Genomic DNA, 16,842 nt, shown 5'->3' with positions numbered 1-16,842 from the left:
ATGTCCACCCCCACACAGCGAAAGTTTCTACTGCTTTATCTTCATGCTTGCCAAACCCTACCTTGAACAGCAAGGTCACTGGACCTCTCCCCAGTTGAGAACATTTGGAGCATTATGGGCAGGGTCCTCCAACCAGCTTGGAATTCTGATGATCTAACACATCAATTGGACAGAATTTGGAATGAAATCCCTCAGGAGGACATCCATCCACTCTATCAATGAATGCCAACCCAAATAACTGCCTGCATCAGGGGCAGAAATAGACCAACGTGTCTTTGACTTACTCAATTTGTGAAGCTATTTCTCTTAAATATATCATCCAACTGGTCTAAAATTGTAATCATTTGTTTATTATTTTGTATGTATGTGTACATCAGATCTGCTGATTTCCATCCCATTTGGATAATTTCATCCATGGCAAATAGTGTTTTTTTTTTTTTTTTTTTTTTTTTGTCTTGGGGTGCAATTCTTCCCTGCTCCTTATTTATGATGTTTGACTAAAAACTGGTGCATCTGAAAGTTATTCGTAACTACACTTTAGATCCAATACATAGTTACAGAAATGTGAAAAAGAACTCATTGGCCTATATTAGATACTTCTGCTCCCAGTCAATGCAGTGGCAGTCAGTGACACCACATGTTTGAAGGAAGACCTTCTCTGTGCCAGCCAACCCAAGAAGCATGTCAGCTGAGGAAATGCAGTCTGTCTGCAGCTATTCTAATGGAGAACTGGCAACACTGTGGAACACATTTGGCGACTACATCAATTTACTTCCTTGAATGGTTCAGAATTATCCTACTATATTCACTCAATATTATTTGTCATTTAGATCTGAATATTTCTCACTTACGGGGTGACTTAGAGGTATCAAATTTATGTTTTTGGTCCAGGAAGCTTGTTCCACTGGAAAATGCAGCTTACTTTACCACTTACATTGTGAGTTCTCTGTCTTATCCACCACTGAGAAACAAGGAAGCAATGTCTGCTACAGTTTTATGCTAGCTTAGCTGAAAATAGTTCACACTTCAAGGGGAAGACTGTATTAGTTTTTAGTTCTAATCTCATTGCAGACAAGATTTTTCCCTCTTCTCTGAAAGAGCCACTAGAAGGCAGTTTGACAATGAGTACATAAATATCAAGAAAACTACTACCTCATACATTTTGTCACTCTCTTCATTCCATAACCTATAGATCTAAAGGAGAACCTCTTGCAGAATTGCACAATTATTGGGGTCTTGTAATTTCTTAGACTTTCCCGGTGATTTGATGACATCTCGTGGAAATCGGGTTTTCTGCCGGATATCAGCGTCTTCCAAACACGATATTTTGAGTCATTACTTGACGTCTTCATCAGGTGTTTGGAAGACGCTGATATCCGGCAGAAAATCTGATTTCCACGAGATACTGGGGTCTTGTTCTGCGTCTGTCAATTGTATTAACTCGTATGTGGCACTGAGTGATTTTTAACCAGACTTCATCATGTATTTATCTCCAATGAGCTCCAGATTTCAGCGGGCAGCACCGTCCTTAGTTCCCGCTTGAATGACATTATTTAGGCAAGAAAAGTATACATAAATACATACATATCTAAAAACAAAGATGATGTAACTTACCAAACGAAAGTGTTGGTATGTTGACAGACACGCAAACAAACACAAACACACACACAAAATTCGAGCTTTCACAACCTAAGGTTGCTTCATCAGGAAAGAGGGAAGGAGAGGGAAAGACAAAAGGATGTGGGTTTTAAGGGAGAGGGTAAGGAGTCATTCCAATCCCAGGAGTGGAAAGACTTACCTTAGATCATCTTTGTTTTTAGATATATTTTTCCCATGTGGAATGGTTTCCTCTATTATATTCATAAATACATACATGCATACATACATATGTACATACATTAATACTTGTCCCATAGATCATGAATACAACATTTTGTAATGATGTGGAACTTGTCACTTTAACATAAGTTTTTTTTACACAAAACAATTTCTTTTCAGTTACTACTTCATATCTAAAAATTCATTTATTGAGTAGAAACAGCTGTCATTCAGAAATTCTTTTAATTTGTTTTTAAATGTTGGTTGGCTATCTGTCAGGCTTCTAATGCTATTTGGCAAATGACCAAAGATTTTTGTGGTAGCATAATTCACCCACTTCTGTTCCAAAGTCAGATTTAACCCAGAATAGTGTTGTAGCTATGCACATCACTGTTATTTTTGAACTGGGATGGGTTATTAATAACAAATTTTGTAAGTGAACATATTTATTGCGAAGGTACTGTGAATATCCTGAGTTCCTTAAATAAATGTCTGCAAGGTGATATTGGGTGGGCTCCAGCTATTATTCTGATTACACAGTTTTGTGCAATGAATAGTTTTTCTCTTAATGATGAACTGATGAACTACCCCAAAATATGATGCCATATGAAAGCAATGAATAAAAATAGTCATAGTACACTAATTTACTGATATGTTTATAGCTAAATTTTGCAATAACCCTAATAGCATAAGTAGCTGAACCTAATCGTTTCAGCAGATAATCAATGTGTTTCTTCCAATTCAATTTCTCATCAATGCACACATCCAGAAAGTTTGAATATTCTGCCTTAGCAACAGACTTTTGTTCATAGTGTATATTTATCAATGGTGTTATGCTGTTTACTGTAAAGAATTGTATATACTGTGTTTTCTCAAAATTTAGTGAGAATCCACTTACAGAGAATTACTAAATAATTTTCTGAAAGACATTATTTACAATTTCCTCTGCTGATTCTTGTTTGTTGGGTGTGATTACTATACTTGTATCACCAGCAAAAAGAACTAGCTTTCTACCTTCTTGAACACAGAGTGGCAAGTCATTAACATATATCAAGAACAAGAACAGACCCAATACTGAACCGTGTGGAACACCATTCTTGATACTTACCATTTAGAGGACTCTGCTGATTTTTGCACACTATCTGTAGTGTTAATTTCAACCTTCTGCATTCTTCCAGTTAAATATGAATCAAACTATTTGTGCACTGTCCCTCTCATACCACAATACTTAAGCTTATCTACAAGAATTTCATGATTCACACAACCAAAAGCCTTTGAGAGGTCACAAAATTTCCCAATGGGTGGTGTTCGGTTATTCAGTGCATTTAATATTTGAGCAGTGAAAGCATATATACGATTTTAGAACTTACTTTAATTGTGTACTAAACAAAAAGGCACAGACTGTCCATGATGGCAAGAACATCATGCCATCATTGTCAAATCTTCTCTGTGCATTTTTATAAAAACTGATGTTTGAAACTGATGTATGTTAATCGTATCAGTTCACAAAATGTCTTGAACATTTAATGACCTCTGTATATGATATCAATGTGTTAAAAATAAAAGTGAGTTGATTTAAATGTGTTGTAGTCACAACACATTTAAATCAACACACTGAAAGTTTGTGGTTGATATTAATTGAACAAAAGGACTTTCATTTTAAGGGACACTTTGAAAGTTTTTGGTGAGTAAGTTATTTTGGAAATATTAGGCACCTTGGAATGAAAACTGGAAGTTTCACCTTTTGAGAAGAAGTGTCTGAATTAGGATTTTGGGAAATTAGGAAGAGTGAAAACTTAATTTCTTTAAAGTGGCTTACATTGACAGTCTACTGAAATAGCTTCGTTTAACTGCTCGAGTTGAAATTTGATTTTGATTGTAACTTCAGAGTTAATATCAGAACAATATATTTAAGTGAACTTTATCTCAAGTATTAGAATCTGTGCTGCTTTTTCAATAACAGTTTCAGATCAGATACAGGTTCAACATTCAAATGAACAAAATAACTTTGAACAATAACGCATCTCACATGCTTATCAAAAGTATTAATTGAAATCTTGATAGGAAAACAGTTAAAAGTGATATACTTAAATAATTAAGAGACAGAGCACTCAAATAGTATCTGTGGTTGATTTAATTCAGCAACATGATGTGTCATTGTTTTGCTGAAACAGCTAAAACAACTCTTGCACTACAGCAATGATATACATGAAATTTTAGAAGCATTTCCTTCTTGAGCTGGCAGACTAAACATGATCCTGCTCTATATATGAAGAAATAGGAATCCATTTTCCATTGAGAAGGATACAAAATATAAAATAAATACAGAGAAATATTTGTGTGACACATTGTCCCGCTGATTAACATGGTCATTTATATCAATGTAAGCAGCGATCTGACGAATGTCACTTAATTTCTAACACATCCAAAGGCTTTATTATATCCCAGAGAAACTGGCTTAACTCCATGAGTTAATAACATAGGAAATCATTTAACTATCCATATCACGCAAGTGAGAGAGTACACAGCTGATGGCATACATCATCGCAACTAATATTGGGATACGTCACCTCAACTGCTATATTTCCACATTTCCATGAAAGTCCTGTAATGCTACTTTTGTATGACTGCAAACTGAACATAGACATAGACCGTCTTGAGGTCGAAAGTGCATAGTGTCTTGTTAATTCATGACGATTTGGGATACTTTGTTTTATTACAAAAGCGACAAGAAAATTTTTGTAATGTTGTTATGATAAGTTGTAATTCTTTTTTTATTAGTACAGTTTACACTAAACAGCATTTTTTCATTAGTGTATAGAACATGACAGATTAACAGAAGTGATAAATTAATCATCAGCAATATAGTCTCCAGCAAGATGTAAAAGTGTCTGACAATGCTTCAATAGCTTTTCGACTTCACACCTGCAGACAGTATGTTGGTAGCACTTGGTCTCCTTGCACGTCATGCTGTGTAGTGGACTGTTAAGCAGTACATTTCAATGTAATGGAAAGGCGAGAGGTCTCATGAATTTTGTCACCAACTATACCACACTTGTACCTATACAACTGCCTTCCAGTTCTCACACAAGAACCACTAACAACTTTAAACACAATAATGGACAATTGAAAGAGAATCCATTTTATTCCTTAAATAAATATTTTGATTACTGGAAGATAGAATCAAAAAGTTGACATGTAAAAACAATAAAATGAAGATTTAAGGGAAATTTAAAACTTTCTAAACAGTAAATGTGTATATCTACTGTAACAATTTTGTGTTAAAAAAGTACTTCAGAAGTCACATGTTTGTTATACCATATTTGGTTACACAGGAGGAAGGATCAGAAAGTAACACACAATAATTTTTTCCTCCCCTGGTTTCCAGCTGAATGTTGAAATTTCACAAGAATATAGTCTGAAGTTAGCACTACAGAAGGTATTTTGTTTTCCAGTGCACGTGTAACAGGAGAAGCCTGGACTACGAAACAAACATGGTGCACATGTTACTGTCATCAACTTGTGAAGAGCAGTGAATTGTAGTTCGATATTTGTGGGCCAAAGGGCATAAACTGAGTGAAATTCACAGGGATATGCAAGGTATGTATGGGGATGACCATGTGAATTGTACCAATGCAATGCGGTATGCATTCTACCAAAAGGGCTGTGTGAACCTTGGGAATTCATCATGCTACGGACAGCCAGTAACAGCTGCAACCCTGAAGAAGGTCGAAGCCATTGAGGCAGCAATCTTGAATGACCAGCATGTGCAACTGCGAACCTTATTGAAGTAGTTCAACACTTCCTATAGTGTGGTGTATGATACTATTTACGACACATTGAAATTTCATAAAGTTTGTGCTTGCTGGGTGCCTAAAAACCTGACAGACAACCACAAGGGCCAGTGAATGATGATAAGCTTGGATCACTTAATGCATTACATCATAGAAGGGCACGACTTTTGCATAGGAATCATCACTGGTGATGAGCTGCGGGCATACCACTACATGCCAGGGTAAACCAAGCAGGCCGCTGTGGAGTGGAAACATGCTGGTTCCCCAGTTAAAAAAGAAAAAATTCAGCGTGACTCAGTCTGCTAGGTTGCTTGTGACTGTGTTCCGATCTTCCTTCATGTACATATTAAGTAGTTGTAAATGTATATAATAACAATGCCCATACGTACTGAATCATCATGTTATCATTACATGTAATGGCTGAGCTAAACTTGCAAAATTAATCATCTGAGTGCTTATGACTGATATATTCTGTTAATCATCCTTATGGTTAGGTACAGAAAACAATGTATTGTATTACACCACATAATAATGTGCGCTGCACTTAAAAAAAAAAAAAGGAAGCTTCTACTAACCTCCTGATCAAAGTAATTACAACCACGACCTAGGTGCAAGCCTTCAAGTTCAAGATCAGGTTCACTTTGTTTTGATTCTGTCATCATTTTAGCATCACAGGGTTTGACGTCAATGGTTGCATCAAACTGAAACATAAAATTAACACACATTTGTTTTGGATGAAAATGGCCCCTTCACAAATTTTAAAGAATTGTTATCTAATGTGATGATTTTATATACCAAAAGTAATGATCACTAACATTACTTAAAAACATACACTTCTCTACATCTCAGGACACAATGAAATAAAATTCAGACATGAGAAATATTTTGCATACTACCAGAATGGAAGTTTTTCATCATAATAAACATGCCTTAAATGGAACAAGAAAAATAATAACTCTCATAAAACTTTAACCAATTCTAAACAGTAAGACAATTATCAAACATCAAAAAGCAAATCACACAAATGCAAATCATACAGACATCCCTAATACATGCACTGGTGTAATGCAGATGTACAATCAATCTGCACTTCTCCATCCCGCCTCCCCCCCCCCCCTTTTTTCTAGCAATGCCAGAATAGCTAGTATCAAAAGTAGCAAGACCAAATATCAAGGGCTAATCTATGACTACTTGATCCAGTCAGAGTTTTGTTTTTGAGATAATGTGAGAGAAATGGGAGAATAGTAGGTGACTATGTCAACTTTGACTCTGGTTTTCTATGTACATGGTGTATGCAGACTTGGCCTCAGAAGTTGTGAACAATCAGGCTGTGAGGCACAATCCTTAAATTTGTTCGCAATTGTGACATCGCACTTCTAAGGGCAAGAACCACTAATAGTGACTATTCATTAACATATTTAGTTCTACAAAATAACATATAAATAAAAGATAAGGTCTTGGGAAACAGACAATATCAGTTACCATTAGCGAACAATAACCGGGTGTGTATGAAAATGTAGGGCAGGGAGTAACAGCTAACTTCAATTAAAACCAAATTCTCTACCAAATAATGTCAAGAAGATACACATAAAGGAAAAGGGGGGAGTGGGAGTGCAAGGGGAGGGAAAGAAAGAGGAGGAGGGGGAGGGGGGGGAGAGAGAGAGAGAGAGAGAGAGAGAGAGAGAGAGAGAGTTGAACTGTTGAACTACTTAACAGTGAATGTCTGACAACTATTATTTTCACAATTCAATCAATTTGGACACTGACAAACAGTTTTCAAGTGAATTTATGAGATTTAGGTAGTAACAGTTGTAGTCAGATGCTCACAAACCACAAGATCGGAAATGCTTGATCTCAGCAAGATGTTGACTCATTATATTCATTTGTGGTCAAAGTAGATTTAATAACTGCAGAACAGAGTACCATTGCAGAAACAAATGGTTGAGGTGACAACAGTACAAAATGTGTCTCCAATGAAAGAACACAATTTAAATGTCTTTGAATGACCAACCAAATTCCAGGTAATGATTTTTTTTTTTTTTTTTGGTAGGATGACTAATCCATTATGGTATCAAAATTCTAGCAAGTATGTACCTGCAGGGCATTCATTCAACATCATAACTATATCCATACCCGCAACAACTGAAACACGTGGCACAGGGGATTTCCTGTACCGTATGTGCTGGATTCTTTCCGCTTCATAACTCTGTCCCCCTGTTGTTTGGCCAGGGATAGAGTGGGATTCTTAGCAGAATTTAAGTCAAAACCTTTGTGTCTATTGCTAATTCAGTGTCAACTTCTTCCTTAATAAAGTACCCCAATAGCTGAAAATGTACACCACAACCTTAGTGGTGTTATACTCCACAAAATGCCCAGTACCAAGGCAATGTTTTGCAATAGCAGATTTGCTCAGCTGTTGGAGGTATGTGTGACACTTATGTTCTATACAATGGTCCTCAGTAATCCTGATGGTCTGACCAATGGAAGACATACCACAACCACATGTGATATGGCAAGCACCAATCTCACACAAATCAATATCATGCTTTACAGACCTTAAAAGGGCCATAATCCTAGGCAGTGGTCAAAAACACATTTCACACTGTGTTTACACATAATATAACCAATCCTGTTGGAAATGCTATGTGCATATACCATACACCGTATAATTTTCATCACTTGCTCTGAAACAAAGCAAGGTCGGGGTGCCTCCACTTGCTATGATTTTACTCCTTAAATACATAATTTCTCTTTTTTATCCATTATATTCATAATACAGATGCTATAATTATATGAAATGAGTTATTTCTTATTCAACCCAAAGCTTATGAAACTTAGTTGTTAACTAAATAAGGTAGATTTCTAACTACAAAGAGATAATTAGTTTACCTAAAAACAATTTATTTGAAAGATTAGTGAGCAATTTTGATCTATACTGAACATGTGAAGCTAAGATTTTAAATGAGCCAATAGTTATGTCTTTTTTTTAATAATGTGTCTCAGTCACAAGCCCTAATTTTTCTTTTTCAAATAAACATTTTGCTTTTCCTGAAAAGTCATTAACTAAAAGGTTTGTTTGTAATTAAATTGTCTACCCTCCATAAAATACTTCTGTTATTTTGAACTTTAAGCATATTTAATTCCAAGAAATAAGATCATGATTCTGTTGCCATAATTTTTCTTCCCTACAAAATGCCTTTGGTTATCAGGATAATGTGGTAATTGAGGATTTAAGAAAATTACGAAAATCCATAACTTGTGAACTTTGTGTGAAGCTTGGAAAATACCCTCAGAAGTATAAATTTTAGTTACAAAATAGTTCCTATTGTTTTGTTAATTTTCTCTTTATTCAAGCCACAGTTAAACAGACTCATTATTTTGTCCAATGTAGTTCTGTATCCTCTAAATTTGTCTTTTCTGTGAATCAATAATTTGTAATTTATTCTCACACACATATGTAAATATGAGTAGTAATCGACAATGCTTCAATCAGTCCACTCTTAGTGAGCCTCACATAAATGTCTTAGAGTCAAAGCCAGTCAGTAACTGATCGTAAGCTTGTGAATATCTCTGTATCAAAATTGGCTAATTATTAACACATATATGCCAGTCAGCACCAGTGTAAATGTCTTTTTGGAAGTTCTTTGAGTGCGTTCTCATTTAGCAACCAACTGCTGACATCTGTGCATAAATGTCTCCTTAAGTGCCTTCAAGAAACTGAGGAATTATGCTTCAGCTATTTCATTAATGGTAAACAGTCAGTTAACAACAAAAAATGAACTGTTTTTATGTGAAGTGATTATGTAAGAAACTTAACTTTATGCCCAGTATAAATCAGAAGTAGAGAGTGTACCAAAATTATGTTGTGACTGTCAAAATATTCCATAGTATTCTGAAATTACTAACCTGCAATTAATATACTATCTGAATTCTTAAGACAAGCTGATGACTTTAAGATTATGAACAACAACAAAGGTGCAAATGTGGAGCTAAACAATACAGTGTTGTTTCCATCACTTAAAACCTATTGTAAAACCAGATTACAACAAGCAACCAGATTACAACAAGCAACCAGACATGGAGTAGCAGCAGCAGCAGCAGCAGCAGCAGCAGCAGCAGTGAAACCAATGTGGCAAATCCAGGTTAGTCAAGTTTCAACCTAATAATGTTTGTTCTGTAGTGCAGTGCATGCCTGATCTGTCTTTCACTGTCACCATTCTGGTCTTTTGTGCAGCTGTTATCAGACAGTACTTCACTATAGACAATGGCAGGCATCATCTACAAAAAGATTAGAGGTTAAATTTATATTGTGTGCTAGGTCTTTAATACATGACATGAACAGAAAAGAATTCAAGACATTCTCCTGTGGCACACTTGAAGTTACTTCTACACCTGAAAGTGGCCCTAGATCGAAGATAAGATCCTACGTCTGCCCTGCCAAGAAATCCACAAGCCTTTCTCAGGTTTTTTGATACCCCATATGGCTGTACTTTCATTAAGAAGCACTGATATGGTATTGACAAGTAAACCTATCCAAGGGATACACTTTGATTTTGATCAGCTTTGAATATGTTTTAGTGTAGAGGCAAATCAGATTCTCACATCTTTTTGTATGTGCTCACACAGCAGTTAAGGGATGAAACACCACCTTGACAGAAACTGAATTTAATATTTGTGAATGAATACTGTTGATGCAAGAAAATAAAATTTCAAATAAATGTTGTATGGGTTTTAATGCACATTACAATTGTACACCCAGATTTATCAGAAAAGTCATCTTTTTTTAAATGCTGCCCCCCCCCCCCCCCCCCTCCATTCTGTTTTTCCATTTCAACATTTGAGTAATAGCTAAACATATATCACTGTACATGCACCCAATGTGTTTCCACTTCAGTGATAATTATCATGTTGGGTAGTTTAATAAGTCTTTCCCAGACAAAAATATATTCTATATGTATATTATACACATCTTGTTCTATATACATTTTTTTCTTTTAATTTTATGGAATGTAAAATATTTTGTGTTGTATTTGTGTTCACTTTTTACATTTGGTTTCTTTCCCCTCCCCCCCCCCCCCCCCCCCCCATTCCCAATCAATTGTATATTATTGTACAATACTGAAGAAGGACACAATTGTTTGGGTGAAAAAAATACTGAATGGACTTTGGTTTTGCACACCAAGCATGCTGGACCACTGTAGTTTCATGATGGAGAACCATTTCATCACATATGACTGAATTTGGCATTATCAGTGCTATATGTTTTGCTATCAGTTGTGTCAAAATGGAAGAAAAAGTAGTTGGAAAGGGGAGGATTTCATTTGGCTAGGATTTCTTTAGGTTTTGTATGAGGTCTTTCGATAGCATTCTGCTTTGGTAATTATTGAAGACTTCGGCTTTACACAGCCAATAATGTTTCATTTACCTGTGTCTACCTACATCCCTATATATTCGTATTACACCTATTATGCATCAACCACAGTTTCTTTATAAGCAATGTATACCATGTAGGTTGCCTCCCAATGTGAACTGTTCTATTAGGTACATATTTATCCAGTGATCAGTCAACTATTCTTCTAAGCTTGAGCTGAAGTTCCTCTAAATGCTCATGCCTTGAGCTAAAACTTAAAGAGTTTTTCTTTGAGATCGAAACATATCTACTTTATTGAACATGTAAATCTCTCTACTTGCCCTAGTTGCCCTTTGTAGTTTGATAAAACATCAATAAACACTTCCGGGCTAAGTTGCCGTGGTCGATCTGTAGAACTACTTCTCCCTGACGTTTCGTTCTCAACTACGGAGAACATCTTCCGAGGTGAGTCAACGACTGGCTGCTAGGAGCTGGGGCCGCCGCTTATATGGATATCGTAGGGGGCACCACCGCGCGTCACGTGGCGTCGATGTGCAGATACCTCTGGCTATCGTCTGTTCTCTCGATTGCAGGCAATCGATTGTCACGTGATTGATGCAACGTCGACCACCATATCTTATCCAATTTCAATCCTTCTTCTTTACGATTAAAATTGTATTGATGTTTGTGGATTTCAATTGCCTCTCTATACATACGTGTATAATAATGCGACATCCTCGCTAGCACGCTTGTTTCACCAAATTTTATTTCGTGATCTCCATCCTTGAAAACATGTTCCGCTACTGCCGATTTGTCGATATGTCCCAAGCGACAGTTTCTTTTGTGCTCCGTCAACAGTGTATTGATGCTTCTTTTTGTAGTTCCTATGTAAATCCTGCCACAACCACACGGAATTTTATATAACCCTGGGGTGGCTAGGGGGTGAAGAGCATCTTTTGTTGATCTTAGGCATTCACTAATTTTCTTAGTAGGTCTAAAAATGGTCTCTACCTGAAACTTGGCTAGTATTTTCCGAATGCGATCCGTGATATTGTGGATGAACGGAAGAAGTACTTTTCCAGCTGATGGTTATTGCTGTCTCCTATTTTTAGGCATTTTTCTATTTGGGTGAAGTGCTCGGTTAATCTCGTTTTTCGTATAACCATTTTTCACAAAGGCCATTCGTAAATGATTTAGTTCTTCTTGTAAGTAGCCTGGTTCACAAATATTATTGGCCCTATCCACTAGTGTTTTTATGACCCCCCCCCTTTTGCCTAGGGTGGTGGTTTGAGTTCTTATGGAGGTAGCGATCGGTATGTGTACCTTTCCTGTAGACCTTATGGCCTAAGGTCCCATCCGCCTGTTTGATAACTGATACATCCAAGAAGTTAAGTTGTCCATTCTTCTCCTTCTCCATAGTAAATTTAATCTTTGGGTTAATGCTATTTAAGTGTACCAGGAAATCATTCAAGTCTTCTTCTTCATGATTCCATATTACAAAGGTATCATCCACATACCGATACCACTTCGAGGGGCTTTTTTTGGCCGATTGCAGTGCTTGATGTTCAAAATATTCCATGAATAAATTCGCAATTGCGGGACTTAGACGGCTTCCCATGGCTACCCCATCGATCTGTTCATAAAATTCACCATTGTACTGAAAATAAGTCGAGGATAGACAGTGTTGGAACAAGGCTACTATATCAGTAGGGAACATATCGGCTATATGGGAGAGAGTTTCATCAACTGGAACCATCGTGAACAAAGACACTATATCAAAACTGACAAGGATGTCACTAGGACTGACAGTAATTTCCCTCAATTTCTCAATGAAGTGTAGAGAGTTTTTAATATGACTCTCAGTTTTGCCTATGTAAGGTTGTAACAAAGAGGCAAGGTGTCTGGCTAGTTCTTGGGTAGGAGCTCCAATTGCGCTGACTATTGGTCTCAAAGGAACATCAGGCTTATGTATCTTTGGTAATCCATATAATCTCTGAGGATAAGCCTCCGTTTTACAAAGATACTTTTTAACTTCTGTAGGAATGGAAGACTGTTTTATCAGACGATTGGTGGCATTCAGCACATTCGTTGTGGGATCCTTTTTCAACTTCTTGTATGTGCTGGGTTCCAGGAGATCCCTGATCTTCTTGTGATAATCCTCAGTATTCATTAAAACAGTAACATTTCCCTTGTCAGCGGCAACTATAATAACATTCTTGTCTGCATTGATCTCCCGCAATGCCTTCCTTTCCCCTTGAGACAGATTGCTGCTGGGTGGCTTAGCTTTGCGTAATATCCTGGAGGTTTCCATTCTAATTTCATCAGCAGAATATGATGGTAACTGACGAATTCCTGCCTCTATATTAGCAATAATGTCCTCCATAGCAACCTTGGTTGGAGTTATTGCAAAATTCCCTCCTATAGACAGAACAGAAAGTTTTTCCTTAGACAATTCTTTTTCCGATAAATTAATAACAGTTTGGGAATTGTTTGGAATCGGTGTTTCCTGTCGACCCTCTTGCAGACGATCAAACTTCTCCTTCTGCCTATTGGAAGACACCGATTCCAAACAATTCCCAAACGGTTATTAATTTATCGGAAAAAGAATTGTCTAAGGAAGAACTTTCTGTTCTGTCTAAAGGAGGGAATTTTGCAATAACTCCATCCAAGGTTCCTATGGAGGATATTATTGCTAATATGTTGTTGTGGTGGTCTTCAGTCCTGAGACTGGTTTGATGCAGCTCTCCATGCTACTCTATCCTGTGCAAGCTTCTTCATCTCCCAGTACCTACTGCAACCTACATCCTTCTGAATCTGCTTAGTGTATTCATCTCTTGGTCTCCCCCTACGATTTTTACCCTCCACGCTGCCCTCCAATGCTAAATTTGTGATCCCTTGATGCCTCAGAACATGTCCTACCAACCGATCCCTTCTTCTGGTCAAGTTGTGCCACAAACTTCTCTTCTCCCCAATCCTATTCAATACTTCCTCATTAGTTATGTGATCTACCCATTGCTAATATAGAGGCAGGAATTCGTCAGTTACCATCATATTCTACTGATGAAATTAGAATGGAAACCTCCAGGATATTACGCAAAGCTAAGCCACCCAGCAGCAATCTGTCTCAAGGGGAAAGGAAGGCATTGCGGGAGATCAATGCAGACAAGAATGTTATTATAGTTGCCGCTGACAAGGGAAATGTTACTGTTTTAATGAATACTGAGGATTATCACAAGAAGATCAGGGATCTCCTGGAACCCAGCACATACAAGAAGTTGAAAAAGGATCCCACAACGAATGTGCTGAATGCCACCAATCGTCTGATAAAACAGTCTTCCATTCCTACAGAAGTTAAAAAGTATCTTTGTAAAACGGAGGCTTATCCTCAGAGATTATATGGATTACCAAAGATACATAAGCCTGATGTTCCTTTGAGACCAATAGTCAGCGCAATTGGAGCTCCTACCCAAGAACTAGCCAGACACCTTGCCTCTTTGTTACAACCTTACATAGGCAAAACTGAGAGTCATATTAAAAACTCTCTACACTTCATTGAGAAATTGAGGGAAATTACTGTCAGTCCTAGTGACATCCTTGTCAGTTTTGATATAGTGTCTTTGTTCACGATGGTTCCAGTTGATGAAACTCTCTCCCATATAGCCGATATGTTCCCTACTGATATAGTAGCCTTGTTCCAACACTGTCTATCCTTGACCTATTTTCAGTACAATGGTGAATTTTATGAACAGATCGATGGGGTAGCCATGGGAAGCCCCCTAAGTCCTGCAATTGCGAATTTATTCATGGAATATTTTGAACATCAAGCACTGCAGTCGGCCAAAAAAAGCCCCTCGAAGTGGTATCGGTATGTGGATGATACCTTTGTAATATGGAATCATGAGGAAGAAGACTTGAATGATTTCCTGGTACACTTAAATAGCATCAATCCAGAGATTAAATTTACTATGGAGAAGGAGAAGAATGGACAACTTAACTTCTTGGATGTATCAGTTATCAAACAGGCGGATGGGACCTTAGGCCATAAGGTCTACAGGAAAGGTACACATACCGATCGCTACCTCCATAAGAACTCAAACCACCACCCTAGGCAAAAGGGGGGGGGGGGGTCATAAAAACACTAGTGGATAGGGCCAATAATATTTGTGAACCAGGCTACTTACAAGAAGAACTAAATCATTTACGAATGGCCTTTGCGAAAAATGGTTATACGAAAAACGAGATTAAACGAGCACTTCACCCAAATAGAAAAATGCCTAAAAATAGGAGACAGCAATTTCTTCTGTTCATCCATAATATCACGGATCGCATTCGGAAAATACTAGCCAAGTTTCAGGTAGAGACCATTTTTAGACCTACTAAGAAAATTAGTGAATGCCTAAGATCAACAAAAGATGCTCGTCACCCCCTAGCCACCCCAGGGTTATATAAAATTCCGTGTAGTTGTGGCAGGGTTTACATAGGAACTACAAAAAGAAGCATCAATACACTGTTGACGGAGCACAAAAGAAACTGTCGCTTGGGACATATCGACAAATCGGCAGTAGCGGAACACGTTTTCAAGGATGGAGATCACGAAATAAAATTTGGTAAAACAAGCGTGCCAGCGAGGACATCGCATTATTATACACGTCTGTATAGAGAGGCAATTGAAATCCACAAACATCAATGCAATTTTAATCGTAAAGGAGGAGGATTAAAATTGGATAAGATATGGCGGTCGACGTTGCATCAATCACGTGACAATCGATTGCCTGCAATCGAGAGAACAGACGATAGCCAGAGATAGCTGCACATTGACACCACGTGACGCGCCCCAGCTCCTAGCAGCCAGTCGTTGACTCACCTCGGAAGATGTTCTCCGTAGTTGAGAACGAAACGTCAGGGAGAAGAAGTTCTACAGATCGACCACAGCAACTTAGCCCAGAAGTGTTTATTGATGAAGACGCCGTCCGTTAAAGCCTACATGGAATGAGTTTGATAATTGTCACTGCTAGAACAGCATCATGTACACTGATACCAGTTTCAATGAGGACATGTTCAAACAGGTCAGGTTTATTTGTTGCCACTCAATGTGTGTTCCGAGCAGTTTTCAGACAGAGCATTTAGTGTTGTTTCACAGGATGCCTTACAATGCAGGATGCCTTACAATGCTAAGCATTTAAATAACTGTACGTATCCCAACTGACTGATATATGATTAAGGTCTCCTCCATTGATGAGTGTGATGAGTGTGTGACTGGGAGACATACATACTAGCACACTAAAGTTTTCTCTCCAGTCTTCAGTTGCAAGTGGGGGGGTGGGGGGGTGGGGGGGGGGGGGGTGGTTGATAGAAAGACACAGTTAAAATTTATGCTCACCCTTTATAGCAAGTCTTGTACAATCGATCTCAAAAAGAGCCTTCGGAGACACTATAAGAAGCTACAAATCATCACGAATTCAATAAACAGATGATAATCTCAAAGAGACAGTTTCACGTCACTTATCAAGCTACTGAAAAAGTATGTAAAATATCCACTGTGGCATAAAATACAGTATGGATAACTTTGAAGCACATATCAACTGCATTTTCCATTAATGTTTGGCAGAACGTGACAATAATATTAAAGAGGACGTTATAAAAAGCTGTATTTATTTAGTCATGAACTGGCATTCAGCTTCTTAGGCCATTGTCAGCTGGGAAATAACGATAGCCTAAGAAGCCCAAAGCCAGTTCATGACCAAATACATATAATTTTGCAGACCACTCGGACAGTGTTTTCTATGTCATATTATTTGAACTACATTTTTTAACTTTCTTAATCATTCATAATACTATCCCTCAAGCCCCTCACCCTTGTCCTTTTTTCACACATACATG

At 37.5% G+C, this 16,842-nt stretch overlaps 1 protein-coding gene across 1 annotated transcript in view; it reads right to left on the bottom strand.

Annotated features, from left to right (window-relative positions):
* Nucleotides 1-16,842, bottom strand: part of LOC126175422 (uncharacterized) — a 581,488-nt gene that overhangs the window by 46,502 nt on the left and 518,144 nt on the right. Inside the window, exon 21 of the mRNA XM_049922221.1 lies at nt 6,188-6,313. Within this exon, the coding sequence (XP_049778178.1) occupies nt 6,188-6,313 (126 nt within the window). The remainder of the gene's footprint in view (nt 1-6,187; nt 6,314-16,842) is intronic.

Source organism: Schistocerca cancellata, chromosome 3, assembly GCF_023864275.1.
Source record: "Schistocerca cancellata isolate TAMUIC-IGC-003103 chromosome 3, iqSchCanc2.1, whole genome shotgun sequence".
Classification (NCBI taxonomy): Eukaryota; Metazoa; Arthropoda; class Insecta; order Orthoptera; family Acrididae; genus Schistocerca; species Schistocerca cancellata.
The sequence above is the reverse complement of the archived record's forward strand: the minus strand, read 5'-3'. Positions and strand labels throughout refer to the sequence as shown.